The sequence below is a fragment of the Cynocephalus volans genome, chromosome 13, assembly GCF_027409185.1.
Source record: "Cynocephalus volans isolate mCynVol1 chromosome 13, mCynVol1.pri, whole genome shotgun sequence".
Classification (NCBI taxonomy): domain Eukaryota; kingdom Metazoa; phylum Chordata; class Mammalia; order Dermoptera; family Cynocephalidae; genus Cynocephalus; species Cynocephalus volans.
Window position 1 is genome coordinate 64,139,728 of NC_084472.1, and position 18,700 is coordinate 64,158,427.

The 18,700-nt window shown below is 35.8% G+C and overlaps 1 protein-coding gene across 1 annotated transcript in view; it reads left to right on the forward strand.

The window, feature by feature from the left end:
* Positions 1 to 18,700, forward strand: part of DOK6 (docking protein 6) — a 430,993-nt gene that overhangs the window by 240,265 nt on the left and 172,028 nt on the right. Inside the window, exon 4 of the mRNA XM_063077456.1 lies at positions 13,484 to 13,603. Within this exon, the coding sequence (XP_062933526.1) occupies positions 13,484 to 13,603 (120 nt within the window). The remainder of the gene's footprint in view (positions 1 to 13,483; positions 13,604 to 18,700) is intronic.

The window sequence follows — 18,700 nt, forward strand, 5'->3', positions numbered from 1 at the left end:
TTAAGAGTTACAACACAGTTTTGCATATTTTCATTAAGGAGGACTTTTTTTTCTACTTTGAACATTTGGAAACACATTAAAACAAAATAGACACAGTTTGAAACCTCTCCACACCCTGCAATCAAATGGTAGAACTATGTACACATTTGATCACCGTATCTGATTTTGTTGCCACTGAATCCTCTAGGTGACAAGGGCTTCTGTTACACTGAGCTGTCTGTTCTCTGCTGTCCATTGTTTTACTTCCTTAGTCAATGGGCAGTGTCTCTTCTCTCTGACCTGTTCAGAAGAAAGAACCAGAATCACAGTCTTTTCTATTTCATAAGATGATTTAAGAAAAAAAAAAAAAAAAAGCCACTAGTATCTACATCAACCTGCAGTCTTCCAAAGGACTCACAGTTAAAGCATAAAAGCAATAGAGTCTGTTAGAAAAAGATAAAAAGTGGGCAGGAAAGTACTAAAAAGAAGACTTCATGCTGTCATTTTGCAAAAGGAAGAAGATAATCACGTAATATATTACGTGTTTCTGCACGATATAGTTCTTTAAGTTTTATTTTGGAATTAATCCCCTGAGAAATTGAACACTGCTCACATTTGCCAACTGAATCTGGTTAATGAAGCAGCCTGAGATAAAGTCAAGGGCATCACGGACATGGGCAAACAGGTCGTTAAACGTGATGACTGGTGTGTTGGATCAGGATGGTGAGAACACACATTGACTAGTGTTTCATAGCGTAACGTGTTTTGAAACGTCTTAGAAAATGATTAAAAATGACCTTAATCTGAATAGATCTGAAATGATTTGCTAGGACATTATGTCTCAGAACACTGAATAAATACTGGATTTTAAATATAGTTAGACGGACAACCGGAAATCCTGGTGTTTGATGATGAGCAGTGAACCATAAACCTGCTCAGCCTATTGATGCAAATGAGCTGGGAGTGTCCTCCTAACTTGGCAGTGAGAGGAGGCGCCTCTGCTACGTCATTCGTTTCCCTTTAGGTGCATCATCAGGTCTGTTTGGAAGAGGCTGTGATGCACGGCAGAGACAAATTTGTCAGTTACTGACAGGGCCCCAACTTCCTCCCTTCCGAGGGCCACTTTTTCTCTTTTCAAGAGCATAACAGCCTGCGATGTGCATATAGTGTTTATACATATGAATTTGGGGGGGGACACAAACATTCAGTCTACAACATATGCATAGGCACTTAATTAAGGAGCAAAAAGAAGAAACCATTGGCATCTCCTAAAGAAGAAACAAATTGAGAAAGCATAAGTAACTCGCTCAGGAACACCTGTGACAAATGGTGGAACGCCCTTTTCCACTGTATTTTGTAATAACAATTCAAAATTCCTTTAAATGTAATTGTTGGGATAATGGTTCTAAAATTTAGATCATTCTTATCAGAGAATATCAAAATGTAACATAATTCGTGATTATCTAGTCAATTTGCTTTTCCTACCCAAGATAATTCTTTATTAAAATATAACTTCAATTTACTGAATTAATATTTAAAACTGAATAAAAACACAGATACAATGTAAACAGAAAATAGAAACCTTACGCACTACAAATGTTTTTTTAACTGTCTGTCTGAATAAGAAATCTGAATTGTAACCACCTGTGCTCATATTGAGACGCTGTAGTTCTCGGCTAGCACAGAAGCAAAGAGTAATCAAAAGAGAGTGGTTAATCTTAATCTGTTTTCAACCTTAGGTTCCCCTGAATAAATCCAGACTTTAATCTACCCATCAGTATTTTGATTCAGAAATCCAGGAGCTAATCTTTATTTTCTTCCGTTTTTTCTCTCATGTTTCTCCCATAGTTTTGTCTTCAGATTCTCCCCATTTCAATCAGGATTTACATTTATCTTAGATACTTTTAGAAGGCTTGCTTTCAATGTAATTTACTGCTCTTTTTACCTCTATTTTTTGTAAAGAGAGCTTCTTTTTTGCAAATGTGTTTCCTCTACTCTATATTCTCAGGAGTTTAATAATAGTTGCTGCAAATTCTAAGCTCTTTCCTTCTTGTTTATTTTGGTCTTTTGTCTTAAAACTTTTGTTGGTTAATGGATATTGCCTTTGAACAAATAAAAAATATTTGAACACAGTTTTACACTGATCCATTTTAATCAATGAAACCAAATTTTGCATAAGTGTGCAGTAATAGATTTCCAATGAGACTTTCTACACTGTGTGAAAAACCGTACTTTAAAAAAATAAACTGTGATTCATAAAGGAGCAAAACAGTAATGATTTGAAGATTAATTTTGTGTCATGCCAATGAAACATTGCTCTTCTGCCAACTCCACAATGATGTTTAGCCATGCTAAACTTCCTACTATAAAACTGATCTTCTAGCCAAATCAAAATAGTTCCTTTCACAGAAATACTTACTAGGGACAAATGAATTTAAACAATAAGGTAGATCCAGCCTTCAAGATGACATAGATTCATTTTAGCTCCAAAGCCAATGTGGAAAACCAAAAGATACTCTTTTTTGAACTATCCTAAGCCATTCAGAAATTACTTCATGGCATCTCCTTGGAAAGTGTTCTGATTCTCAAGTCCCTTAAAAGATAGTGCAGTGATTAACAAAACCAAGGAGGTAGAAGGCAACTTCTACCTGCAGAATCTGCTGGAATATGTGTCAACCTTAAATACATAGACTAGAATGGATCTGGCCAATTCCCTTTGGTTCCAGCACAATTCCTAAACCATGCTGTGCTTTGAAGCAAATATGCAGGCACCCTACTTTGCAAGTTTGCTCTGCTCCTGCATCATGACTTCTATAGTTATATTTTAAGGTCTTTCCAGATAAATTAGAAATCATAAAAAGTTGACCACAGGAATTTCCTTCAGCCTAAACTCCACCTGGAACATGAAAATGGGTCCGAGTGAGACATAGTAATTCATGGTTCATGGTTGATTATGATAGCACAAATACATTGTGGAGCACTGCTAATTGTAAATTTGTTAACTAAGAAATTCCAGAGATGTAAAGTTCTAAAAAAAAATTGGTGAATTTTGCTACCCTTTCCTGCCAGGAACAGTACTTTGTTTTGCATTGAGTACAGTGGAGCTTTTAATAAAATAATATAAATAAAATATAAAATAATATCTTAATACTGGACATCTTAGGCACCAGTGGTGAGAATTGGCTTTGTACCCCATGAATATTCATAACCAATAAAAACAAAGCAAAACATTAATAAAATAAAATCAAATAAAAATAATAAAATAAAAAAATACATGTATGGTTATGATTTAGTACTTGAAAAGATACTGAAACATATTAGCATTGAAATTTTCTCAGAACCAGGCAGTTTTGCTGTCTGTGAATCATTTTGTGATTTCAGGTATAAGAAAAAAAATACTGGACAATATTTTCCAAATATTTTTGTTTGGTAAACACTTTTTATTCTTATATGCAATCTCCTAAACCTCTTAGCAATTAAAAAAATATTTTTATCATATTGGCATAGTGTATGGGAATAAAATCATTTTAAACAAAATATTTCATTTTTTATCAGAATGTGACTAAAAAGTACGGAGTGAAAACAGGAAAGAGTCTGCATTTATTGGGCTTTGTATCTTCTCCCCTTTACCTGTGCCTTGTCAAAATGACCTTTCCTGCTCTTTAGCCAAATCATGGCTCCCTGTTCACTTTCTAGTCTTAAAATCCAAACCTGCCAAATTTGGAAGTGTATCTTGAATCTAATGAGTAGTTCTTTCCCTCTCCCTAGCTCAGACCTGAGGGCCGAGGGCTGGGAAGGTGGGGCATAATCTTTCTATGAGCTCCCCTCTCCTGAAAGTCTGGCTTCCCCGGTGTATCCAGTCCTTTTTAGTTACCTAGCACTGCTGCCATTTTCTTCGATGTCCGTGGTCTCTGTGTGGCAGGTTCTCTTCTGCTGGGACTTGTGAGCTCTTTGGGAGGTCATGAAGACAGCCTCCTTATGGCACAGTCCCTGGTATGTGTAGAGATGTGCTTCTACTACCCAACCTCTGCTGATCTCTGTTGAGTGCTACCCAACATCGACCACCATGGTCAATCCAGAACTTTCTATGGCGGGGTTCTCCTCGCCAGCTCTCGCCTAGCAGAAAGCCCTCCTGGGCTTCAGCGGTGTCTACTTGGCACATGCTAAACATTTTTATTTTTTCCATCCAATGTGTAGGAATGCAGGCCACCTATTGGTCTCTTTCCCACTCTGCCCTTCACCCTCATCAAATTGACAGGAATGCAGGTACCAAGTGTACTACGTACGCAGATCCAAACTGGGAGTGAAAATGGCAATCTTGGGCTGGCCCCGTGGCTCACTCGGGAGAGTGCGGTGCTGGTAGCGCTGAGGCCGTGGGTTCAGATCCTATGTAGGGATGGCCGGTGCACTCACTGGCTGAGCGTGGTGCAGACCACACGGTGCCGAGGGCTGTGATCCCCTTACCGGTCAAAAAAAGAAAGAAAGGAAAATGGCAATCTCCACTTCTTGCAGACATTCTCAGTCTCTCAGAGAAGTTTTCTACCTCCCCTTCCTCCACCTCCACACATGCACATGGAGACACACATCAATACATCCTCCCTTGGCTTAAGGGATAGAGGGGGAGCTTCAGGTCTTCCCTTCCAAGCTACAGAGGGAGTGGCCATAGTAGTGTACTCTCCTGGGCTGCCAAATCTGTACTCAGATAGTTGCCTTCAATTTTTGTTATTGTCATTTACTTCAGCATATATATGAGAAAAAATTGCAAGCAGGGAAGGCAACTAGGCTATCCTCAAACCTCTAATTTTAGATACTATGTGAGACTAGTGGTTCTCTTTAGAATGTTTGTAGAATGTGGAGACATTTAGTGCCTGTTTGTTTCAGAGAGTAGTTTTAGCTGGATCCAAACACAAGAGGACAAATCCCATTCAACTCTATCATAAAGTTTACTTTAATAAAATATCTCTGATTTGTAATATATGAAAATACATTTCTAATTCATTTCATTTTATAAGCCATTAATTTAAAGGATGACTAGTCAGAAAATACATTTTTAAATAAAATATTGTGTGATGTTTGGATTGGGGCAGAAAGGTAATATAAAACAAAGGTTGAAATTTAAAATGTGGTAATGTATTAAAACATATTCTAATTAATTTCAGGGTTTAATGTTTGAAATTGTTATAGCTTTTAACTTAAAAAATAATCGTATTTCTGCATTTTCATTTTTGGGGAGTAAACTGACTTCTCCCACTTTATTCTTTTTTATTTTATTTTATCATTACACAATGTAATCATTTTTTGTAGCCCTTTGCCAATTTCTCTCTAATCCCCTTCCCCCTTCCCCTTTCCCACCTCTGGTGGCCTCAGTTCCATTCTCTCCTTTTGAAAGTTCAGTAAATTACTGTGATTGCTGTATCTTTCTTTCTTTCTTTTTTATTTGTTTATTTTTAATCTCCTACTTACGAGTGAGAACATGATTTCTGTTTTTTGTTTATAAATCATTACTAAGAAGTAATTTTCCAGATCTATTGTAACTAATTCTCTGCAAATATGTATTATCTTTATTCTCAATGCATGGAAAATTAACTTGAACATAATATTTATGATATGTTCTCATTTTGATACCAGCTTTTGAAAAGCCGTTTTTACAAGCTGGGCAATATATACGATCACATAAACAGAACATGTACATCTTAATTATATTTATACAAATTATTAGAATAATTATAATTTTTATGCTCCTTATTAATTATTTGTATTTCAACATCAGTGGTCCTTGTGCTTTCTTCTTTTATGGATGCATGACTGAAAGAAGAATTCCAAGTTGTATCATGGTAAAAACCACCAGTTGTGTTCTCCATCAAATGTCTGTCACTTCTCAGCTGCCTTTCCTGCTTGTACCCCAGATCTCTAACTGTGGGAGTGTTCCACGTCTTACTCCCTAAATGTCTTCTTTTTTTCTACCTGCTCAGACTACTTGGTGATCTCATTTGGTTACATGGCTTTCAATAAAATCTATGTGCTGTTGAGTCCCACATTGCTAATTCCAATCTGAGCCTCTCTCCTGGTCGCCAAGCTCATATATCCAACTCTCTACTCATCTAAACACTTCAACAACTAATAAGCATCTAAATCTTACTGATAAAATTGAGCCATTTTTATTTTCCTCCAAATCTGCATCTCTCATACTGTTCTTCATTGCACTACATGACAAATCCATTCTTCTGGTTGCACAGTCAAAAAACTTTGTATTCATCTTTAACTCCTCTCTTTCCCTCACACCCCACTTGCAAATCTAGTAGGTTCTCCTGAATATATCCTAAATCTAAATGAGTCACATCACCAGCATGCCCCACTCCACTGCTATGGTGGCTCAAGCCACCATTATCCCTTTTTCTGTCATCTGTTTCTACCTCTTTTTTAATGACAACTTTATTTTCTTGCATTTGTCAATGCCTCTTACTAAGTATTCATTTGTCTGTTCTCCCATATGCACCCAGTAATTTGTTTTTCATTTCTGGGTTAATTTTGTCTTTTTCTTCCACTTCTTTCTTACATTCATCCCACTTTTTCATTTCCCTTACATTTTTGTGTCCATTTTCATTCTTAGTTTTTGAATTTCTGATTCAGGCTGATATTTTACATTCTCAGATGCTTGTTTGAATACATTCAATTTTTTTGGAGTGTAATCTTACAGCTTTCTTGTGTTTCATGTTATTTTGGGGAAGCGAGGAGACATGGCAGATGATTTATTTATTCCTTGATTTATTTTAATTTGTGTGAATTTTTCTGTCTTGAATTTCTTCAATAGTTCTCTGTGGAGTATTATTTCCTTTGCCGATTTTTATGATAGCAGGGTGTTTTACAAGACTGCTAGTTTAGGCACTAACAAGGTCCACGGTTTTCTTTGTTTGTTTTGAGACAGGAGAGGGACTGTGAGTTCTCTGATACTATGGCACCCTTTTTCTCACAGGACCCTAAATCTTCTACTTGTTCTTTTCTCCTCCACAACTCAATTGCTGAAGGGTTTTTTTTCCCTCCTTTTTGCATTTTTTCTTGCTCAGAGCCTATGCAACTGGAAGACTTGCTCCTCTAAACCCAGTGTGTCTTTTAAGTCACAGATTTGGCCTTTTAGATGACATCTAGACCTTTACACCACGTGTCCTTCGAAATCCCTTTCTTATAGGTCATGTGATCTCCTCAGTATATTTTTAGTATTTTCAGATTTCAGTGGATCTGATCTCCGTCTCCTGGTGTTGCTCCAGCTCTAGCTCAGACCCCTTTGCCAGTGTCCTTCCTCTAAGTCCCTGCTGTTTTTCATGGTTGGCTTTTGCAAGTTCAATATTCTGTCTTGAGATTTTTTTTCCCTCAATGTTAATAATCAAGGAATTCCTGATTATTTAATTTCTTGATCCTCAAGCAGATTTAATCACACCCTGTTCCTTGTATAAATGTTCCTAATTTTTTATACCTATCACATCCCATTATATTAATTTTCTTGCTTGATGGCTTTTCTGTTAGAGAGAGAGAGAGAGAGTATAGGGCCTTTGTATTTGTTTTGGTATTCTTTCACTGATGCAACAAATCACCAAACACAGCAGCTTAAAACAACACAAATTTACTATCTTACAGTTCTGAAGGACAGAAGTCCAACTCCAGTCTTACCAGGCAACAATCAAGGTGTTGTCAAAGCTGCGCTCCTTCCTGGAGGCTCTGGGGGTGAATACACTTCCGGATTCTTTAGGATTGTTTGCCAAATTCATTTCCACATTTAGTAAGATCTATTGTCAGAAGTTTGGTTTTGTATAGAGGAAAAGTTTTAGAGCTCTGTACAACTTTAGACCATATAGGCTTAGATAACCGTGTCATTGGCAATATTTTTATACTCCAACAAATAGCTCTTTTCTTTTTTTGTTTCCTTTTTCACTCCCAAACATTTCATGAGAGTTATGCCTCCTGAGGCATTGCACTCTGGGTCTTAAGAGAACATGACTAACATGAAAGTGCTTGAAAGCACCTCTTCCTCAAAAAGTTCCCTGCTTGACCATTGTGTCCTTGTGAGAAGCCTAAAACTTGTGCATCAAATGTTCTATTGACATCTATGAAGAATTCCACAAATTGAAAAGTATTCTACCCCAGTGGTGAGTTTTCAGGCTGTTGCAAAAAATATTCTTCAATTCTGCTTTCTTGAAACATTTTAACAACCTCTTTTCATCTCCACAACACACACACACACACACACACACACACACACACACACACACACACACACAGATAAACCACAACATACACGCACACTAAACCATCATTTTCAGAACATTTAATCAGCTGTTGATTGCTGTTCTTTCTTAACTTCTCTAAATTGTTTTAAGCTCTTGTGTCATTTACTAACCTTCATACTAAAGCATTTTGCAATGCATTCCTGTCAGACAAAAGAGTGGCTCATTTGATTGTTCTGTCAATTGCTGCTATTTGTCATTTGTTACTTTGGAAAATAGGCAGGAACGATTTTCTGTTTGGTCATGTCTGAAAGCCTAACCTCACTCCTCCACTTACAAAAGGAGAGAAGTAGCAGGATAAGGTTTTCTATATTAAATTCAAAACTTTGATATATCAACCTGCTGTTATAACAAGGAAAACAAGTTCTGATTTTCTGCTTAAAAAATGGGATACATTTAGGTATTTAATTCATGTCCTTGACTCTAAATTGACCTTTTCTAAGATTCCACTACCAAATATATATATATATATTATATATATAGTATATAGTATACAAATTTGATTAAGTATTTATCACATATAGAATCAAAAGGAATTTATAAAAGGCTTCCATGCTGGCATGAATTTCTCTAATGAGATTAAAAGAAAAAGATAGCTAATAAAATAAGAAAACTTTTTGAATGAGTGATATTTTAACATGATCGATGTTCAAGTAGAGAACCATATTTGATGTTGCTCTTTTTCTCTTCCTAATGAAAGATCTTTTTTATCTAGATTTTTTTTATCTCAAATGGAGATTAACAGAGACTTCAAAATATCCAGCAAGAGACTAGTCCCCAGATTATCTGCATTTGTTTCTTACATGTCTTCAATTTCTGGGAATTGACTGCAAATTACATCTACTTATTTGTTCCACATTCATTTATTAGTTTTCATATCCAGGTGTTGTTCTAGTTTCCAGAGTGACTAATCAAGTAAGCCTCTCATACTCCAATTTCTTAAAGTTTATTCCTGGGGAGAGCAGAAAAATAACTCAATAATATATACGTGTTATGATAAAAGTATGTACAGAGTGTTCTCGAAATGTAGGAACAGTGTTACATCCAAACATTGGTCTGAAGAGCTAAACTAAGAAGACCATATATGAACCAAGTTTTAAAAGACTATCAAATGTGAGTGAATTTGGGGGGAAAGGAGAAAATCGGGGCATTCCACAAAAAGGAAAGAAACATACTTCTTATTTAGAAAATGAATCATTTCACCCATCTCTAAACTGATCAACCCTACAAATCTGGCTTCAATAGAGAAAGCTCTTTCCTATGAGCTAAACAGAGATTTTCTTTCAATCTTTGCTGAAGCAAATATTTAGGTTTTAACTGGTTTCTTGTCTTCCTACTACGAAATAGTAAGAGACAAAAGTCCATAAAATATCAGCAAGGCCAGTTAAGTAGCAAGTAGTTGACAGTTTTCAATAATGAAAGCATCATCAAGATGTCTTATTTTTTTTTTAATTTTATTTTGTCGATATACATTGTGGTTGATTATTGTTGCCCCTTACCAAAACCTCCCTCCCTCTTCCCTCTTCTCCCTACCCCCCAACAATGTCCTTTCTGTTTGCTTGTCGTATCAACTTCAAGTAATTGTAGTTGTTATATCTTCTCCCCCCCCCCCGGGTTTTGTGTGTGTGTGTGTGTGTGTGTGTGTGTGAATTTATATATTAATTTTTAGCTCCCACCAATAAGTGAGAACATGTGGTATTTCTCTTTCTGTGCCTGACTCGTTTCACTTACTTTATTTTAATAGCTCTGTAGGTTTTAAATGACAGTAAAAGCTTTATATTCTCTAAGCAATAGTATATGGGGAAATATTTTTCTTCACTTTACAGCAAAGTGTATTTAAGACTTTAATAAATATGAAAACAATCTTTATCACCAAATCATAGCAAATTTAAACAGAAGAGCGAGTATAATTAAAAATTACTGACCATGCTGAAGACAAAATACAATTATTTAACATACATTTTTCTAAGTTTATTAATAAAAGCTAAATATAGTGAGGACTAGATTCATTGATTATTCCCACACAAAACTAGTCTTGTCTGCATCTTACAATAAAGTAACACAAAACTGACACAGTGCTATTTTTAATTCTATTACGTAATTTTGTCTAATAACATATTTTCTGTATATGTGATGAAAACTTTTTCACTCTGTTTTCAAATATAGCTCATTCTGGGTCATTTAACTTAAATGTTATTATTCTGATGCCTAAATTTAGTGAAAGCAATAACTCTTGAATCTAATAATTTAGTCAGTAGGCATTTATTAAGGGCCTTCTACATGAAGACCGCTTTTCTGATTAAAATGGATCTAGCCATATTTTCCCTAGATCTTGAAAGGAGAGATGGAAAGAAATTAAAGCCCATGGAGGAGCCACCCAACTTGAACTGCATCTCTTATTTTGCACTATCATTTTTCCTTCAGTTAACAGGCCCATTTGTCACATAATTTGCCCATTTAATTTAATTCCTTGTCTTCCTGTTATTCTCAAACATCTTCCAATTTTCTTTTTGGAAATTACCAGATTTCTTCATTTTAACTAATCTTATACATGAAGAAAACATTATTTGGGTTCCTGTTCTAGAGAAAAAAGTTATTTACCTGAATTAAGTATTTGAATATAGCTGTATTTCAGCCATTCAAGTATTGAATATAACTATTTGAAAAAGGCATCTTAATGAAAAGTACTTAAATCAGGAAGAGAAAACCTTATAGAACATCTTAATGTCTTTATTTCTCCATAAAGAATCTGAATTATTTACACACTATGTGGAGACCAAAAAGTTTGAAAGATAAAACAAATGACAAAAGGCACTGAGTCTATGGGAAAATAAATATTTAAAAGTGCAATGGGTTCAGATTATTGCATTTATATTTAATCTCATTTCTGTAATAAAAATATAAAGGTTAAAGATAATTTAGAGAAAAACACTGGTAAAATAATAATAGGACAAAATTAATTAGCACACAATAAAAGATTCAAAGACTGCAATACATAGAGCTTGCCTCAGAAAGAAGAAAGAAAAATCACAGCTGTAATTACCTGAAAGGTGACTACCAAAAACAAACTCGAAAAAACAAAGTCTTGTATAGTACTCAAACAATTTCAGCTGATCTGCAGCAAAACTGTTAGTTCAAATATGCAGACTACAAAGGCTAATACTTCTGAGATGAAGATTTAGGACTGATCTACTTGGACCAAATACTAGAAAATCATGAAAAGAATGGACCAAGTGCTATTTCTCACATTTTTCTTTGTGAACTCAGAGCTATCCCTAACTGTTACAGGATGTCACAGTTGCTGCCATGCAAATACCTTTCCATTTCTGCCCTCAGCCATCTCTCAGTCTCTCCTGACTCCTCTGACACCTTCACACACACACACACTCACACATTCAGAAACACATAGGCACATACATGCATACTGAACCCACTCACATTCATACTCACACATACTCAGTGACACAAACTCACTCACACACTGATATGCACACGCCACGCCCCCCATCTGCTCCCTGCTTGTCCTGCAGGTCCCCATTCTGATATCTTCAACTCTGCTGATCCTTGTCACAGTCAATGTAAAATTGAAACATTGTTTTCAATATATGCTATTGCTGCTCCTGTAAAATTTTTCTGCAAATTCTGGCATTCTCCCCCTAGAAGAAAGAAGTTTTTTGAGGATTTTTTTTTTGGGGGGGGGGGTTGGATTTGGGGGGGGGAGGGGTTGTTGTTGCTGTTGTTGTTGTTTTAAGAAAGCCTTGAGCTTTTAGCAAGTGGACATTTATTATACTTGTATTAGTGGCCTTATGGTTGGAAAGGATTGTTTTCTGGGCTCCTGAGGAAATGAGCAGACAATCTCATGCATCTGACTCCACCTGCGCAAGGAAGCCAGGCTCTGGTGATAATCTACCTGTTCCTTGACTTGCACTACTATGGAGATGTCTCTGAAATATGCAAACTGTACCTTTTGTAAAGAAAATGCCTTACATGATTAGAACTTTGGAACATTGGAATTATTATTTTTACTAGAATAGAACACTGTGGGAGATTGCATGTTCTTTTTTCTTTATTTTTTAAAAGTATGTTACGGTCTTGATAAAACTAAAAATAAATGGCAAATTAGTCTTGGCATTGCATTAATCAAAACCTGTTTTTGATGCTAAGGTGGAGTGACTAAGCTCAGGAAGAAAATGTTACCCAGGTTAGATGGTGTTGATCATTGAGAAGAGCAGTTGGTATTCAAATCCCTCGAGTCAAGAAGACCTATCACAGATAACTTTTTATGTAGAGCTTGAAATGCCCAGGCAAAGGTTGGAATATCAACCACAGAGAGCAATGAGAGACTTGATAGAAATCTATATTAAACTGTTCTAGAACAAATTTATGCTACATGGAAAAAGTCAGAAACTTCTCTGGGCAGGTGTCAATGGAAAGGTCCTATCCAATTTCTGTGCGGTGATACTTAAGATGGCCCCAACCTCATACCCTTTTTCAATTCTCTGCATAGTAAAATAGGTAAAAGACCTGGGTTCAAATTCAGTCATGGTGCTGACTAATGATATGATGTGGGACACGGGTATGACTGGAACCCTTAGCCATCTCACCCACACAGGCCTTATATTGGAGTCCCATTAATTTATGTTTATGAAAGGCTGTGAAAGGTGTAGAGTTACAAGATTCTGTACAGATGTAAGACACTGTAATGTTTCAAGCAAAGAAAATATCTTGTGGCCATAAATAAGTTAGGAATTGATCATAGTAAAAAATAGTAATGGTTTAATCACTGTCTTTGGTAATTGTAATTTTCCAAAGAGAGAAGATACTTTTAAGATTCTATCCTAATTTTTTTTTTTTAATTAAGGATAGCCCACTTTTTGAAGTTTACAAAAGAAAAGGAATCACATTCTTGGGCTGATCACTTGTGTAATCTAATCTGGCATTTTTTCAACTATTCATTTGTATAGCCTTTATTTTATATTTATTTTTCTTTTGTAAATAAGGTAAGTTGCCATGGAATATCTTTAAACCACTTGAAAATATCATGTCAAACAATGGGAAATAATTGTGGGGACTTTTTTTCACTTGCTAAGTGTAGTTTGGTTTTGGTTGTTTTGAAGGCACATCCTGAGCTCATACCAGTTACTGGGGGCAATGGTTCAGGAAGAACTCCTCCTCCCTCATTCCTCTCGAGCTTGCTTGACTGTGATGATGTTGCTCGTTTTCAGAGCTGGAGGCTGAGGAGTGGTGCAAACACCTCTGCATGGAGTGTCTGGGGACCAGACTCAATGACATCAGCCTTGGGGAGCCCGACCTTCTGGCCGCAGGCGTGCAGCGGGAACAGAACGGTAAGTGGGAGCTTCCTGTCCAGCATCTTAAAGTACCTAATTGTTGTAGAACTGTGAAACTAGAAAGGACATCAGAAATGTTTCTGACCAATTGTTTCTTAAGAGAAAGTAAACTAATCAATTTGAGCTATTAAAGGATTTTCTCACAGTGGTGTAGCAACGAGAGGAAATGCTAAGGTACAACCCAGGTCTCCTGGCTTCTTGTCTGTGACATTACCATTTATCCAAATAATAGGTTATCTCATGGTACATAAGGCTTTTGAATTTGTACCATCCCTACATTTTCTTCTTTGACAGTTGCTATATATTTAGGGTTTATTGTAACAAATTTGGCTTATCAGGTTATCAATAGCTTTTACAGCATTTGACTAATACTGCAAGAAGGAAAGTACAATAAATATAATCGCAAGGTATCAGAAAATTGAGGTTTGTGTGCCTAACATTGTCTGTTTGCTACATTTAACAGGCACTTTTGATGTCTCAACAATTTATGCATGTTCTTGACTAGCACCTTTAAATAATAAAATTTGAGGTATATTTATTATTCAGTGTGTCAATAGTAGTTGATTGTGAGCTCATTTTTGTCCACTTTTTTAATAATTATCTCCACCACCAGGTGGTCTAGTAGTGTGAAAATAGAAACTTTTTCATGTTGCTAATTTTTTATTTTAATTTTTTATTTATTATTAGCATATTCATTCTTACAAATCAAATGTTGCTAATTTTTATGGTCAGTGCTTGGAAAGGTTGAAGGACATTGGTGAAACTTGTCACTATTTCTTAAAAAGAAATTCTGGAATTGTCTGTGGATTATAAATTAGCACAGGTCAAAGTGCACCATGATAGCACTCAGTGATTATAATCTTGTTATGACTAATAACAATGTTGTTAACCACACAAATGTTGTTAACCACACCAAACAATGCCTCCATTTGATAGTTTTTAGAAAGTTACAAAAGTGTTTCTGAAGCTCTTTTTCTAGCTTCCTTTTTGTATTGCAGTTCCTTTCCCACACTCTCAGATTTCCTTCTGTCTGATTTGTTTTCTGAGAGCTAAGCACAGAAGGTCCATAACCATGCTGCTTAAAGTATGCTGCTGATCCACAGTTTAAGAAAAGAAGAAAAAAACTCTTACAGATAAGAATGTGTCAAGCACTACACAAAGGAAATATGAAAAAAGCAAATAAATTTCCAACCCCCTGTGGGTGGAGACATCGTGTGTGTCCTTTAATGTGGACTGTATGCTTTCACTTTAAAGATTTGAAGTTATGTATGGTTTCCACTGAAATGGATAATGTGCTCTTTTGGATTAATAAATTTCATTTCTAATTTGGCAATAATCTCTAAGTAATTTACCTAGAATATAAAGGAAAATTTTCAATGTGATTTTTAGAATAGGCCAAACACAGAATCAAATGCCAGAGCTACATAAAAAGTACAAGTTTTCTTTTTAAAAAATGCATAGTAAAAACAAAGAAAAAAATTCCTGTATATATTTTACAGCAGACCTGGAAAGATATCACCAGTGCCATACATGCTTTTCTTAATAATCTTAATGCTATCCAAAGGTATATATATGCTTTAAAAATAGATTAAACAAATCTATGAGTACAATCATCCCTTGTATCCATGGGAGACCAGTTCTTGGACCCCCATGGATACCAAAATCTGTGGATTCTCAAGTCCCTGATATAAAATGGTATATTATTTGCCTATATCCTATGCACATCCTCCTGTATCTTTAAATCATCACCTAATGCAATGTAAATGCTATGTAAGTAGTTTATATGTTGTATTTTTCTCTCATTTTTTATTGTTGCATTGTTATTTTTTTTCCAAATATTTTTGATCCATGAGTGGTTGAACCTGTGGATGAGGAAATCATGGATACGGAGGGCTGACTATAATTATTTAGCTGGAGAAGGTAGTATTTGGTTCATTCAAATGGGCCCTTAAAGGTACATAGTACCCTGTAATGAAACTGGCAATCTTACTCGCCACTGAGAGAGAGAGACACATTCACTCAGACTCTTTGATGGTTAGCACTAAGAGGAAAATTCTTGGATGGGGAGGATCCCCTTTCCCTGGGAAACACATTCCACTTGGGGGAGGTTCTCTCTTTGACTGTCAAGGCCACAGATACAGCCATCGCTCAGGGCTCTTCAAGTCTGCCTTCTTTTTCTTTAACATGCTTCAACTTGTCCAGTTAATCCTACCTTTCCTCTTTTCCTCTTGGCCCATTTAGAGCTAGCTAAAACTTTTAAAAATTGTCATTCATACTGTAGAAGAACAATTATAAGAATAAACTTATCAAGATTTCAGACTCTACTATTGGTAGCTCAGTAATTCTAGTGTATGTACACTGCAGGGAGAGAACTATATACACATGTGTGTGCACACACACGCAGATTGACACAATTTTTCATGTGCATAGCCCAATTTTTTTGCTTCCTCATCAACAGGCTTCCCCCATACAAGTGATAATTCCATTTTAGAGTATCCCTGAAATAACTTCCAGTAGGCTATGAAACCTCACAGTCAAGACTAAGCTTTCTGTTTAGCCAGCCTGGCCCCTCTCCGTCAGGCCTGAAGATTGCCTTGGCGCCAACACCTCTTGCCTAGATGGTACACCCACTTATTTTACTTAAAATGTGTAAGGAACGTATTTACTGTTTTTGCTGGCTAATTAAAGTCTTTAATAATAATGTTGTCTTTTAAAGCTGTCCTTTCATTGACCCCTAGTCACTATCCCAGACTCTTGAAGCATAGCACCTTTTAAAAAAAACAAAGACATTAACTTCCTAATACATGTTTGAAGTCATTAATATGTATGGATTAAAATACGTTCCTTATGAAATATTTGTCATTACAGAATCAGGATTTTTTTCTTAAGGCATTTTAAAATTAAAGTATATAATTTATTCTTCATTAGAAACATTACTTTATTATTTTGTCAATCATGTGCTTGCCTTTAATTTAGAACTTTTTCTTAAGACATAAGATAGATATGCATACAAAATAGCTGTGATAAATTGCATTCATGTAGCTTGTGGTGACCTTCTGGTATTCTGTCATCAAGGAAAATTGCACTTCTGGGTCTTGACCACAGTATTTTTTTGACATTCAAAATTGCTACTTCTCCTCTAGTGTTTTCCTGACTCTTCAGACAGCTTGATTTTATTTACTCTGAGATTAGCTAAGAATAGACACTTAAGCAAATAATTTTTAAAGGTGAAAGAAAATGTGTGTTGCTGAGATAAAAGTGGTTATTGATTAAATTCTTTGCTATACAGTAATCATTTTTATCTAGTGCAATCACCTGCTTTCCTATCAATACAGAATCTAACACACACTTAAACACACATACACACACTCTCACAAATATACACTCACACACACATATAAACTTAGACTTCAGATAACAGTGCCACAAGAAAGTGTATATTAAGTAGAAAATTCAAACTTTGAATTCTTACAATTTCCAGGCTCTTCAGGTCTTCTAGTAGTACTTAAGATTGTCTATACTGACCTTAGAAAATATTAATGTATGGTGTTCTAATCATAGTTATTTATAAAGGATTCACAGCATATAATAATTCTAGAAAACAAATGTTTCATATTAATTATTAATAGCAAAAGTGAACACTCTAACCAAGAAACAACTCGTTTTTAGGAAATTCCTGCAAATGTAGCTGGGAGTGAACACAGAGAATATGACCAATTTGCCATAGATGCAAGAGATCTCCACCTGGGGAAAGAAAATGGAAAAGTAACCTCAGACTTTGCCATCCAATAGATTCAGAGTCAGATTTGGGGATTTGGTTTTGTCCAGGTCCTAGCAGCTCTGCTTATGAGTGGACTAGAATCAACATGAATTCCTACTTTGGGCCTAAAAACATTTCTAAATGTTTTACCTGGGTTACCATACTAAACATGCTCCCTACATTCAACCCAGACACACGTGAATGCCATTCACTCATTCATTGTTCACCCATCAAATGTTTTTGAGGACCTATGATATGCAAGAACTAAACGGAGAAAATGTAGAATTGAACAAAATATGGTCATTACTTTCAACAAGCTAACAAAGTACTGAAGGAAACAAGACTATAAACAAGGTGTGCAGATAAATGTTTTGTAAAATAATGTTGTTACCAGTCACCAAAAATTCCTCAATAGCATAGACCTGTAAGCGTGTCTTTATTGTTCATAAATAGGTGGAATGCTAAAGGTCACCTGATTTGGGCTGAGTTCAGCTGAAATTGGCTCTAAGCTGCAGACAGTGTCTACGTGTGTTGCATGTGTCACTCCTCCTCCTTACACTTGCAGCTTCCCTAAGCTTGTCCTCAAAACAAGAAATAACAGTAATACAGTGACAGTAATAACATTAATAACAGTAACAGCAAGTTCAAATTTGTAACATAATTTAAGCCCCTGCATATTTCATCTCCACTGACATTCTACTGGCCAAAGCAAGTCCTATGGCCAAGCCCAAAGTCAAGAAGCACAGAAGTACACTGCACCTTTCAGGTCATGACAGGAGTTAGAATGTGTAACCTAACATGGAGAGGGAGTGAAGAACTGAGGGAAAAAATGATACAATCTACTATCTGAGGTATAGTAAAATATGCACTAAAATAACAAAAGGAATGTGATACAGATAAGATCAACGTAGGCTAATCAACGTAGCCTACCCTCTTTTGTTAAATTACTTTTTATTCCTTCAACTAAGTTTTCTCAATCAGGCAAGTCTGGAATTCCTAATGTCCATCAATGGTTAAAGTCAATATTAACCAATATTACCTTATCCATGTGGAAAATGGCCAGTTAATGACAAAACAACCGCAACAGTAACAATAAACCTCTCTCTCAGCAGTCGAAGTAGTAACAGTAGTACTTCCTGGAGGTCACTATGTGAAATGCTACAGCGTATGGATGGGATTTTATAAATGCTGACATGGATATTCCTAGGTTCTTTTCCCCTTGAAAAAGTTGCTTTGCTCAGTGACATATTATGAACAAAATAATAGACCTGGAAAACTCTTTCATTACTCGTTATAAAGAATAAGTGTAAGAGTGAATATGGTTTATATTTCTG